This window comes from Poecilia mexicana, unplaced genomic scaffold (assembly GCF_051168715.1).
Source record: "Poecilia mexicana isolate PSO_F unplaced genomic scaffold, ASM5116871v1 scaffold_10, whole genome shotgun sequence".
In the NCBI taxonomy this organism is placed as follows: Eukaryota; Metazoa; Chordata; class Actinopteri; order Cyprinodontiformes; family Poeciliidae; genus Poecilia; species Poecilia mexicana.
Genome location: NW_028263379.1, coordinates 15,221,517 through 15,234,047, shown reverse-complemented (window position 1 = coordinate 15,234,047; position 12,531 = coordinate 15,221,517). Strand labels below are relative to the sequence as shown.

The 12,531-nt window shown below is 35.3% G+C and overlaps 1 protein-coding gene across 1 annotated transcript; it reads right to left on the bottom strand.

The window, feature by feature from the left end:
- Positions 1 to 3,647: 3,647 nt before the first annotated feature.
- LOC106923374 (uncharacterized) lies at positions 3,648 to 8,518 on the bottom strand. The gene is made up of 7 exons (XM_014996361.2): positions 8,414 to 8,518; positions 7,975 to 8,316; positions 7,505 to 7,849; positions 7,169 to 7,279; positions 6,738 to 6,799; positions 4,234 to 6,240; positions 3,648 to 4,050 (listed from the first exon to the last, which is right to left on the bottom strand). Exons 1-6 carry the CDS (start codon positions 8,451 to 8,453, stop codon positions 6,106 to 6,108), a joined length of 1,035 nt encoding a protein of 344 aa, XP_014851847.2. The 5' UTR covers positions 8,454 to 8,518; the 3' UTR covers positions 3,648 to 4,050; positions 4,234 to 6,105.
- Between the last annotated feature and the right edge of the window lie 4,013 nt (positions 8,519 to 12,531).

Here is a 12,531-nt window from a genome sequence, read left to right as displayed (position 1 = left end):
ACACACCTACACACACAGAATACTGACAGAAATATCTTCTAGTTGTGTGGAAACTAAACACATTAGTAAACAATCTTTGAAAATAGCGGGTTTCACATATCTCTTTTTCAGTTCAATATGTTTAAAATAGGCCTTCTGACTTGTCTCTTCTAATTGAAAGCAACATATTGGTTGCTGTCGAACTTTGTTTTGTGTTTTTCACTTCTTCGTTGTCTCGGACTGGAGCCTCACAAAGCTAGTAAAAGTCTAGGACTGTCTCTCCACTAACCCTGTTGGAGAGAAACTCCATGGCAAACACAGGAAACCACAAAAACAACCTTCCCTACTGATGAAGTGGAAACAACAGTGTTTTTGTTGATCCTGTGCTTCTGAAGCTTTCGTCACGATCTTCGTCTTTGGAAATGTTTCGAGGAAAGACTTGTGTCATTGCACAATCTCACTTGGCGTTTGGACTAAAATTGAAAATAAGACAAAGAAAATAATTAGAAAAGCAAAGGTTTATAGCACAGCATGTATCTTTTTCCTGCATATTGTTTACAGTTCATATATATTGCATTATGTTATAACAGTTTTTGCATGAAAGCAAATGCGTAGCTTTTTGAAACCAGGAAGTAAATTGCTTTAAAAGTTGAGGTGCGTTTCCATGGGTCAAACTTACTGACATTTAAAACAGAAACAGAAATATATGTGGAGAGAAAGTGACAAATTTATATTTGCTGTTATATCACATTTAGCTACATAACTGGAGCAGGACATTCTATGTTTTAATTGATTAACAATCTCAAAATGAGCAACAAGAGAAATAATATGCACAAAAAATGCTGAAGTTTTAAACAACTGATCTCTTGGACTCTTTTTGTTTGAACAACTGCTTTGTTTTTTTTATTATTTATAAATTAATAAAAGAAATCAAAACAGAAAAAAAACTGCATGTTACTTAAATTGCAAGAAGGAATTACCTTTCATTCAGTTTCTTGAGAAAATTAGGCAAGCAATGACGATCACACAGAGACCCAACAACACAGCGAGTCCAATGACGAGAGGATCCCATTTTTCTTCTGACAAAAGAAAAAAATATGTATAATTAGCCAGCAAACCTTTGCATACTTTTTCAAGTGTCTTTAGGTGACATTTGAGTTGTCAAGCAATGAAAATGTAGAGGTATTTTCTTCATTTTAACTGAACACTGTTACTTAAGTTTACAAATTTTACCACCCACCTAATTCCACTTTAGTTCCTTCTCCAAACAGGATTTCTCCACATGTCACAACAGCACAGTGGTAAATCCCAGTATCTGAGGGGTTCTGTATGGTTTTGGACAGTCTGTAGCTGCAGCTCCTTCCTGGTTCTGAGTCACAGATGTTGCTAGCAGCAAACATGATTCCTGGATCGGATTGTGAACCAGCTTTAAACCAGAACACACTGTGCTCAGCCGCACATCGATCTGCTGCTTTGTTTTTCTCTAGTAACATGAGTGAACACTCCAAAGTTATTTCTGTACCAAGCGGCACAGATGTGGTTTCTGAAATTTGTTTCACGTAGACAGACTTTTGGTTTTTGTGACCTGAGTGATAAAAGAACAAATAATTGACACAGTATATGCGTTTTTTTCAGCCAAATACAGTTTTCAGATCAAAATGAATATTTCTTACCATTCACAGCCAAATGCGTGACGTTTATGAACGGCGGTTTGTTTGCTGTGATAGCCTCACACATATATGTAGCTTCATCCTCTTTGCGAACATTTCGTATAGTGAGATAATACACGTGTCCTGTTCTTATAATACTGTGTCTTGGACTGTGAAACTCTCCTTCCAGTGTTACTCTGTGAAGCCCTGTACTTGCAACTCTCTGAATTATATCTCCATAATTCACCTTGTACCAGTAAATAGACACATTTTTATGGCCAGTAAAGTTGCATGTCAAAGTCACAGTGTCACCAAGTGAAGCTCCTATTTGAGCGATCTGACGAGAAACCCTGATGGTTTGAAACACAACTAAAGAAACAAGAGAGAAACAAATTGCAATCATTACAAAGCAGACAGGACAATGAAACCAAAATAGAGGAAAAAACTGTAATGTTATTACATTTTATTCTACGTATTGATTACTTCAGCACTTAAATGTGCCTATACATGGTATGAACGAAATGGGAAAGAAAAACAATTGAACTTACGAATCATGCACAGAAGAGTGAAGGCAGCCTGTCCTCTAGGCATTTTGATTGAAAATGGAGCACCATTTATTTGAACAGCAACCTTCTGATCAAAATCAAGATATACAAGATGTTCTAGTTTTCTTACTTGACTGGCGGAAATGCAGACGGGGCACAACCTGTTGCCTGTTGTTTTTCTCTCTTTCTAAACTTCTTGTTTTTGACATTCTGAAGCAGCAGTTGATACAGACACACAGATATATTTAAAAAAAATTACATCGGACCTTTAGATCCCAACTGGATTCTTTTTTCAGTGGTGTAAGGATTCTTTCATCATTAGGTCTGAAAATTAAAAAAAAATTAGCCTACATGTGTCCAGGCAGCTTTGTTGAATAATTCTTGCATATGGCATCAAAATAAAGAAGTTTCATTATCAGAATAAAAACCCGTGTTTGCATGACCTTTAATCTTTGGGATTATTTGTATGAGTCCACAAATGTGTGCCACCTGCAATTACAAATATAAATTTGATTTAGATAATGAGGTTTATCTAAATCTCATTTATTATAGTATTTAGTATAGTATTGTAGTGAATAGAAGGAAGTTACAAGTCAATAAGCAGATGAAAACACAGGAATGAAAAGGCTTACAGTATATGGATGAAAAAAATCCAACACACTTAATTTTCACAGTATTTATTAAAACCCTTTCAGTCCTATTTGGATCTTTGTCAGGTCAAACATTTTCAACAGCAACAAGGCAGCCACACTTTGATTCTGAGCCATTCTTCCTTTACAGCTTGGTACTCGTCACTGAACATGAATTGTCAAAAAACTAGCAGGAAAAGCAAATCAATATCAATGAGCATTTTTCCACAGATTATTAAAATATGCATTTTTTTTTCCAGAACATGTAGATAAAAGCTGAATGTTTTGAAAATTTCTAGGGATCTGAAGTATTTAATGTTTAATCATTTTTATTTACATTCTACAACACATACAACAAAACCACCTAAATGCAAAAAAACATCAACTAGTTAATAGGTCTTCTCCCTAAAATACAACACTGGACAGACAAAAACAAAAATACAAAGAAATTAATAAAGCATCAGCATATTTCCACTCACATTAAATTCAGTCTCTCAAAAATACAAGGACAGCGATTACAATCAGACATAAAACACACACCACACACAGCCCGATCACAATGGGATCCCAGGTTTTTCCTGGAAACACAAAATGTTTGGTCAGTTAACAACTTTTTTACTTTATGCAACAACAATTTTCAAATTACATTATCACTAACATTAAGTTCAACTTATTATTAACGTTAATTAGAATTTAAGTGATTTTGGCATTTGAGGTTAATTTTAGTTAGTTTAGAGGTTAGTTTAAATGTTGAAGATGTTTAACAATTACAACGTTGTAATGATTCATTTTATTTTTCATTTAAAACACCATTTTCATAGAACATTCAACTAATATTATACATACTTGTTTCAGCTGTGGTTCTGTTGCCAAACAGAGTTTCTTGAGACGTTAGCACGTTGTACTGTTTCACTGCCAGCTTTGTGCCATTAACGAATGCCATCCTGTAGGCTTCTCCTGCCTGACATAAGTATGTTCCTTCATCTTCCTTTTGGATGTTTCTTATGATGAGTGAATACACGTTGCCCTCTGTTTGGATGTCAAATCTTAAGGTTTTAAACTGTGGTTCAAGGTCTACTTTTTTGAAATAACCTTGAGCAACTGTTTCGATCATATATTCACAATTTGTCTTATACCAGTAAAACAATCCGCTGTCATACCCCTTGACATGACATAACAGAGTCACATTTTCACCGAGTGCAGCTTCAATTAGAGGAATATCCAGAGAAACCTCAAGAGTTGGAATCACTGCAAAAGGAGAAAGACAGAAACAGAGAAGTTGCACATGAACTAAGACCAGAAGTCTTCAGAGAAAAATCTAATTAAATAACGTTCGAACGTTCATACTTAGAAAAAAAAAGAATGCTTTCACACAAAGATTTAGCATTAATAACATTAATACATAAAATATGAACACGTAACTGGACTTACACACTGCACTTAGAAGAAACAAAGCAACCAGTCCACGGAGCATTGTGATAGACAATGGGGCATATTTCAGTAGCACAGTCCTCCTTCCAAAATGGTGCAGGCAAGATGTTCTAGTTTTTGAAACCAAAACAAGCACTGATAAACAAAATGCAGACACTGCACCTGTAGTCTTTTTTTTTCTTTGCTTCTGACTGCACAGGTAACTTGGTATTTAATGTCTGCATCAAAGAATAACACTTGATAAATTGTGTGTATCGATGGGACCTGACAATTGTTAACTGTGTCCTCTACAACTCTGTATTTCTGTGTGTGTGCATGCATGCATGTGTGTGTTTGTGATGTAAAGCACTTTGAACTGCCTTGTTGCTGAAATGTGCGATTTTAACAGAAGAGGTTTTGCAGTGTTAAAGCAGTTGTTGCTGCCCTGTGTCCATCTACCATGGACATTATGTCAAACCTATGTAACATTTTAATGTATTTGTTTAAACTGTCACCATATCATAACAGTATGATGAGAGAAGATCTGAAAAGATTAAGCTCCTCCAACCCATCAGAAGAGCAGTTTGTTTTTATGTTTGAAGCAAAAAAGAATAACAAAATCACACTAGCTTTTTCTGTTTTTTGTTTATTAAACCAAAGTAAGACACTGAATAGCAAACCAATATCTGATTTCCAATGAATAAAGTACTAGGTTTTGATTTTATTTGTTTTTTTATGGGTTAAGTGGCCTGACTTGGAAATTCACACAAGGTAATACATGTACAGGATACTTTAACGTTAACACATTTCAATATGTTATGACAGAGAAACTAGAACAATACACAAGAAACATTCTAAGACATTTTAATAATCAAAAACAAATAGCATATTTATTGAGAAATGTTCTGACAAACACATGAACAGTGAGAAGAGATGATCTACATTACATTTAACTGCTTATTTGTTTTACCAGACCTGAGATTTATTTGTAGAAAAACATCTGGTATTCATTCAGTGAAGTTATTACCAGTTTGTCTGACATTTGGTAGATAAGAACAAATACATTTGAAATTTTATTTAAAAGCTTGATATTTTAAGAAACTAGCAACAGTTAAGATGAATGTTTATTAGGGTCACATTTAAGATGGGATTCTCACTGAAGCACAGAGGAGTTATTTTTATTACATGATGGAATTAGACATACACAGTTTGAAGAAGTGAATTCATCAAAACTTGTGGAGTAACTGATTATGAAATTGTCATTTGTTCTTTACTCATCACTTATGTTGTAATAGAAGAGCATTGTGGTGGATTTTAAACAATCGACGAGAGAAGATGAAGTCTATCATGACAATTTTTGCTGTAGTTTTTTCTACCCTCATGTTAAATCAAAAGTGTTAAAGTTACAATAGAATTACAAATAATTGACATGTCTTTTCTTTAAATCAGCCCAAAAAAAAACAACATTTAAAAGAGTTTCAATGATTTGGACCAAAACCAAACACCACATTTTCTAATTCAAGTATTTAATCAGTTTTACATCATAAAAACATCTTTGCAGCTAATATATATTTTTGTAATTGCTGAATCAGAACTTTTGACATCTTTATTATTTTTTAAAGACCACGAGTTTCCCCTGACATTGACTGAAAAACTTCTGTTTCAAAGACATGCTGTACTTTATTAACACCAAGAGATGACTTGTTAATACCAAAACTTATCTGTTTTCAATGAACTGAAGGGCTTAAATACAAGAATGTATCCAGAAAGTAGGAAGTCGACATGAACAGACATGAAAAATATTGCATTCAGAAAGAAACAGAGTCAAACATCTTTTGCTTGATTAATCTTAGTCCTGTTTTTTGGAGTCTGGTGCAAATACTGCGGCTCTAATCAGAGCTGCTGCTGTTTTTTTGAATTTGCTTTTACTGAAGAATACACACATTCTGTGGTCACTTTCTTGCAGTTTCTCACATTTGCTGCAGGGAAATTCAGTGCCTCTGCGTAGGTCAAATTCTCTTCTTTATTCTGTAAATAATTCATATATATTTTTTGTTAATGACAAAATTTATACAAGATCAGATTATTGTTGACTTATTGTTTTACTGTCTTATTTTGTATCAATAAAATTGAAATAAAGTTTTACATTAGATTGCTAAAATACACTTTAACTGCTAAAATTATGTAGTGTTTTTTAGTGGCTCAATTCTCTGTAATGTTTTTTGTCTAATGTAAATACAAAATTTTTACCAAAAAAAAAAAGAAATTATGTGGTATTGTCAAATGTATGTTAAAAATGAATTGACCACCATTGGCATTTTACAGTTAGTGCATGTTTGCAGGTCATCATAGTCCATTTTCTACTTTAATTTGACAATTGAGACTTTCATTTAAAAGAAAAAATACATAAAACATTTGTAGACAAACATGTTTTAAGTCAGGTACATTAAAGGAAAAATTGCTCATTTTGAGCACAGCCTAAAAATCTAGATTAACTGTACTGTAAACATTAATTTTAAATTTACCAAGTTCTTTGTTTGATAAGTCGTCAAAGTTTCATCTTCAGCATGATGTGATCCTCTTATTCCTGTTGGTGAAAGGAAAAACTAATGCATTTGTTTTCTTTAAAAAGCAGGAGGAAAAAAATATAAAACCATAGTGATATGCCGAGTACATCTGTTGTAGACATTAGAAAACTCTAAGGATTCAAACACAAAACTTTTCCCAAAGAATATTTTCTTCTTTACAGAAATCTATTTTTAAAGGCTCTGTTGTATACAGATTCCCCCTGATTATCTCAAAAATGAATTCAATTTGCTGTTACTGACAGTCTACCAAACAATGTAGCTTTAAAAACACCTGATTAGATTGTATGCTATGTGAAATAACATATAATGAAGTAATATTTAACAACCAATTTTCAGTTAATAATGTTGATAAAAGATAGAATGCCAACCTTCAGCACTGTCGGAAACTCTCCTTCCAGTTATGTAGAAGATAAGGCCGATAATCACAATCACGCAGCACCCCAACAATCCTCCAAGCACAAGAACACTTGAGTCTTGTTCTGTTCTTAAAGAAAAATAATCCTTAGACATGCCTGGCATCTTAGAGGAAAAGATAAACACACTAATATTTTATTAATTATGTCAAAATTATCAAGGTGACTTACATTTTTCAGGTTATATCACCAGTATCATCTGGTAATCTAACATGAATGTTTACTTTCTAAAGCAATAATACTCAAGACAGGAATGTATAAACAAATTGAGGACAGAATGCAAATACATACTGGTTTCCAGTTTGCTTCCACCACCTAGGAGTATTTCTCCACAGATGGCCACAGCACAGTAGTAAGTTCCAAAATCAGAGGCGTTCTCTACTGTTTTTGAGAGGTGGTAGACACAGCTTCTCTTCGCTGCATTGTCTGTGCTATTCCTTGCAGTGTAAATGATACTTGGATAAGAGCTTCCAGATCCAGATTTGAACCAGTGAACAAAGTTTTCTCCTGGACACCGAGGTCTTGTTTCACTTTTCGCTGAAAAAAGGGAACACTGGAGACTGGCGGTGTCTCCTGGCTGGACCGCTGCAGCGTCTGGAGTTTGTTCCACATAGACAGATGTCTGTTGATTACAGTCTGTGCAAGATAAATAATAATAAAAAAGAACATGTAAAGTTAAACTAATGCACAGAAGTACTGAGCTTGAAAATTCAAAGATGGGTTATTGTTTTCAGAGAAAATAACAACAGCAGTTACGTTACCCTTTACAACCAAGAGGAATCCATTATGAACAGTTAGCAAAAATTCAGTTCCACTTTGGCAGAAGTATACAGCTTCATCTTCTTTTTTAACAGAATGTATGGTAAGAGAAAACTCATTGTTTTCTCTATGGAATTGGAAACGAGTATTATTGAATGTCTTAGTTGCTGTAGGTTTTCCATAAACTCCTGTAGCAATAGTTTGGATCATCTTTCCAGGAGACTGTTTATACCACAGAAGGAATCTGTGATCTTTAGACGATTGACAGGAAAAGGTAACATTATCACCAGGTTTCCTCTCAGTTGTGGAGATCAAACGAGGAACTTCTGCAGTCTCTATTATACCTGATAAAGACAGTAAATATGATTAAAAAAAAGAACAGTAATCAAATTTGTATTTTTTCTGTAAGTGATTGTCCCAATAGAAATAAAGAGCACTTACAAACAGTACTAAGAAGAATCAAAGCAACCAGTCCATGCATCTTGAGGAGAAGTCTTGTTTACACCACTGAAGTCTTTCTACCCAATGGAACTTTTGGTCTAAGATGATCAGGCTTTGCAAAGTAGAAGTCAAGGTGATTGGTTGACAGGTAGATGAATTTCCGCCTACTGTTCTTTGCAAAACTATTCAAACACCATGAAGCTTTTTATAATTTCTTCTAGATTACAGCCACAAACCTCAATGTAGTTTTTGAGAGTTAAGTGATAAATTGCCAATAAGAGACTTATCATTATACAGCAAAAGTAACATGATAAAGTTTTCAAAATATTTTACAAAACAGAATTGATAATGGTGTATGTTTATATTAATCTCCCTGAGTTGATGCTCTTTAGACCCACTTGTGTGGCAGTTATGGCTTTAAGTCTTTTAGGAGATGTACATCTATAGGCTGATTTTTGCACATCTATTTTAAGACATGAACCCTGTCATCGAAATCCTTTATGGTACTTTTAGCTGTAACTTCATGTACTGGAAGGTGAACTTTCAACCTAGTTCTCAAAAGTCTTTTTGCCACTTTTAGCAGCTCCAGGATTTCCCTGGACCTACCACACAGTCTCTGCTATGTAAAAGGTCATGATGCTGCCACTGTCATGTCTCGGAGAGTAGAGGACGTATTCTGGGTGCAGTGCAGTGTGTTTTCTGTCACTGTTAGTAATGTCAGAGTCATTACCACCTGCAAACATAGCATTTTTTTTACTGAACTCAAATATTGTAGATGCAGGTGTTTGTCAAAGCTGAAGAAGAATGTATCAATTTAACAATTTATCTGTACTAGTGTTGCTGGATCATAGGAGTCTCTTTGAGATTCACTCAGCCATATTCTAGATATATCTTGCTAAGATACACCCACTGACTCCAAATCAAAATATCAGAATCTCAAAATCTGCATGATCCTTTAGTCTACGGCAGATCTTATTCAGATCAGGAAGCAAGATAACTCTATATAGGTGACTACAAACAAGAAATTCTGATTTACTTTATTTTTTCTTTGATACAAAACCACTGTAATGGCCCTGCGATGGACTGGCGACCTGTTCAGGTTGTACTCTGCCTCTCTCCTCTTGACCAATGGAGATGGGCACCAGCAGCCCTAATGGGATAAGTGTGTAAGAAAATGGATGAATAGCTGGATGGCTGGATCAATGTAATGCACAAGGATCTCACATGGGAATTTTTGAGGGTTTTGTTTAATTCTGGGCTCACTAAAGACAGATATGTCAACTACAAGGTCCATGTATCAAGCCTATGAGACAATGTCACATATATATTATTAATGGCCCACAAGTTGCCATTAATTATTTACAAGTTTGACTTGTAATCTCGCGACATACAGCATCTCATTATGCACTGCAACAGCGACTTCCAATTCAAGACAGGAACACTCTAGTTGTCTGAGAGAAGCAGAAAGGAAACTTTCCATGTTGCAAAGGACTAACAGACCAAGTCTGCAACACTGTGATCCCAAATGTGCATTTTGTTGTTGAACTGAGGATTCTTTGCAATAAGCTTGCGGGGCACTTTTCTATCTTTTCTATATTGAAACAAAAAACTATTTCATTCTTCACTTGTTAAGAGCTCCTGCAACCATCCAGAAAGAGATTATAGAACTGCAGTGTAGCAGGACACCCAAGGCAGGGATGACTCTGTGGGACCCACAGCATTTTCCCTTTTTGAATTAATGCCCTGACTCCGCCTCCAACCTGCTTTGAATTCTCCACATTTGGTAGTACATACATAAGCAAACAATCGTGATGAAGATGAAGAAGAGGCATAGAAGCCAACTTATAGAAATGCTGTTTTAAATTCAGCCTGTCGGAGATCTTGAATATATTAAAATATGATGACGCTTCATTGCAAGGATTTGTAAGGATTCATTTTAGGGAAGAAAGATAGAGACTCAAAGTGAAAAAAAAGAAAAAAAGAAAAACTTTACTGCCATCTCTTCTTCTGCATAATAACTACCTACTTATTGGTTTGAAAATCAAAAAAGAACCTCAATTGTAGCTTCCTTTTTAAAAGTTAAATATTGTATCAAGAACATTGTGCACTTTTAAACTTGGATGTGATGTTTTATTCTTAAAAAAAAAATCAACAGCTGTATGTTGGCAGGTCTTTGTAGTTGCATTCTGCCTGTCAAAGCCACATGCTGCATATCCCGTGACAAACAGACTGTGGTGAGGCACGTCTCAGGCCTTTGACCGACCACAGAGGTTGTTTACTCAGATCAGACGTGCCTCGCAGCTTCGACAGGATGTGCAAGGTGACAAGAAGTGGGGGAGGCATAAAAATCCTCTGTTTCTTTTAAGTTTGACATTAAGTTAGACTAAAACAGTTTCATAAATAATAATGAGTTATTTTTCAAACTGTGTATATTATGTTACACTATGTCATTCCGTCTTGTTTTGAGAATTTTTATACTAAAACAGTGGCGCATTTCATGACAGGTGGTACAATGGCTGTTTCCAGATCGAGACTCAGAGACAGTTTATACCGGCCATTCAGAGTTTCATATTGACTGTCTGACTTTGAGTGGGAGGATGTGTGAACTCAGTGATGACGTGCCATACATTTGGACTTTGTAGTTGATTATCAGAGACACACATTTCAATTCTAGAACTTTTTTACAACCTCAGGCTTTTAGAAGCTCCAAGTTTCCAGTTGTTGCTCTTATCAGCAAATATTTTGGCAGATAATGAAGATCAAATGGTTGCTGGTAATGCAGACAGGAGAAATAACTCCAGAAAAGTACTTTAGTGTATAATATTTACACTAATGTCTGGTGTAAATAATATTCAGCTTATTACAATAAACTTCACATGAAAGTGTTTCACCCTGAGAGTCTTAACCTAAAACACCCTTTAGTTCATAAATAGATTATCATGAGCTGTTTCGCGAGGTGTTTTAGTGGGCTAACCACTTCACTAATTGTGGTTCAAAATCTTTTCTTCCTAAATTAGGTCTCTCTGACTACTAGGCCACAAACCCCCATCAGCCAGATAAACTAACTCTAGGCTGCTGGATACGAACTTTTACGTCAAAAAAGGAGGGCGATTCTTTTTCTTTCTGTGGGTTGTAGTATTTTAAAATCCTTGTTATTTACAGTGTCTGCATGGTGACACAATGGTCCATAATGCAGAAAGATGCAGAGACTAACATTTAATTGTGCGTGAAAAACTTTATGAAGTTAAAAGACATTTTATTCATGGCAGGGTTGTTGGGCGTAACAGTGAATGAATCCACTACATTAGATTACAAGCAACCCCAGTGGTGGATTGTATAAGGATGACTCACTGTTAGCACAGAACATGACTCATATCTCTTCTTTTTTTCTTGAGTAATTACCTTCCAGATCACCAAATACTCTGAAAACATTCTCAACAAAAATAAGTCTTCTCCTCTTCATCCACACGTTCCATGAAATTTCAGTCAGTTCTCAACAAAAAGTTGTTCAAAGTTTTCATCCTACTCACTATGTTGATTTACACACACCCAACTGTTGTTAATGTTCTGCCAGCTCTGCAGTGTTGGCAACATATTTTTTTAGTTCACATCTAGGGTAAGAGAGACATGGCACTTGTTGGGAAATCAGACATCCTGATGCCTTCTTCCCTGCTTTTCTCTACTTCACTCGTCTTGAAGTTTTTCATGATTCAGAGACCAGTTCTCAAGAATAAAATAGCCTGAGGTCCACAAGAGTCTGCTAGAGGTTTCAATAGACATCTGCTCACAGCCCAAATTTTGTTGTCTGAGTTGACTAAACCAACTCAAATATTTTCAAGACATGAGTGACTCCACACATGACAATTAAAAATGACAGATATAATATTCATATAGTGTGTGGTGTGCAGACGAAGGGCAAAAATACAACACGCCACACACAAACAGGTGTCACTGCCAAAAAAGAAATCTCAAAACCCCTTGAGATCAAATGTGAATTCAGAGTAAACAGACATGGCTGACAACGAAGCCATGTCTGTTGTCAGACATGGCTTCTGACAACATATCACACAATATCGTGATATTTGGGGAGTAGAAAGCAATAAGAATGAAAAGGCTTT

Coding starts and splice junctions, on each gene's coding strand:
- LOC106923374 (XM_014996361.2), bottom strand. CDS start 8,453: ATGCATGGACTGGTTGCTTTGATTCTTCTTAGTACTGTTT. Junction 7,280..7,504: donor TGGAAGCAAACTGGAAACCA/GTATGTATTTGC, acceptor CTTTAAGAACAG/AACAAGACTCAAGTGTTCTT. Junction 6,800..7,168: donor AGTTTCCGACAGTGCTGAAG/GTTGGCATTCTA, acceptor TTTCACCAACAG/GAATAAGAGGATCACATCAT.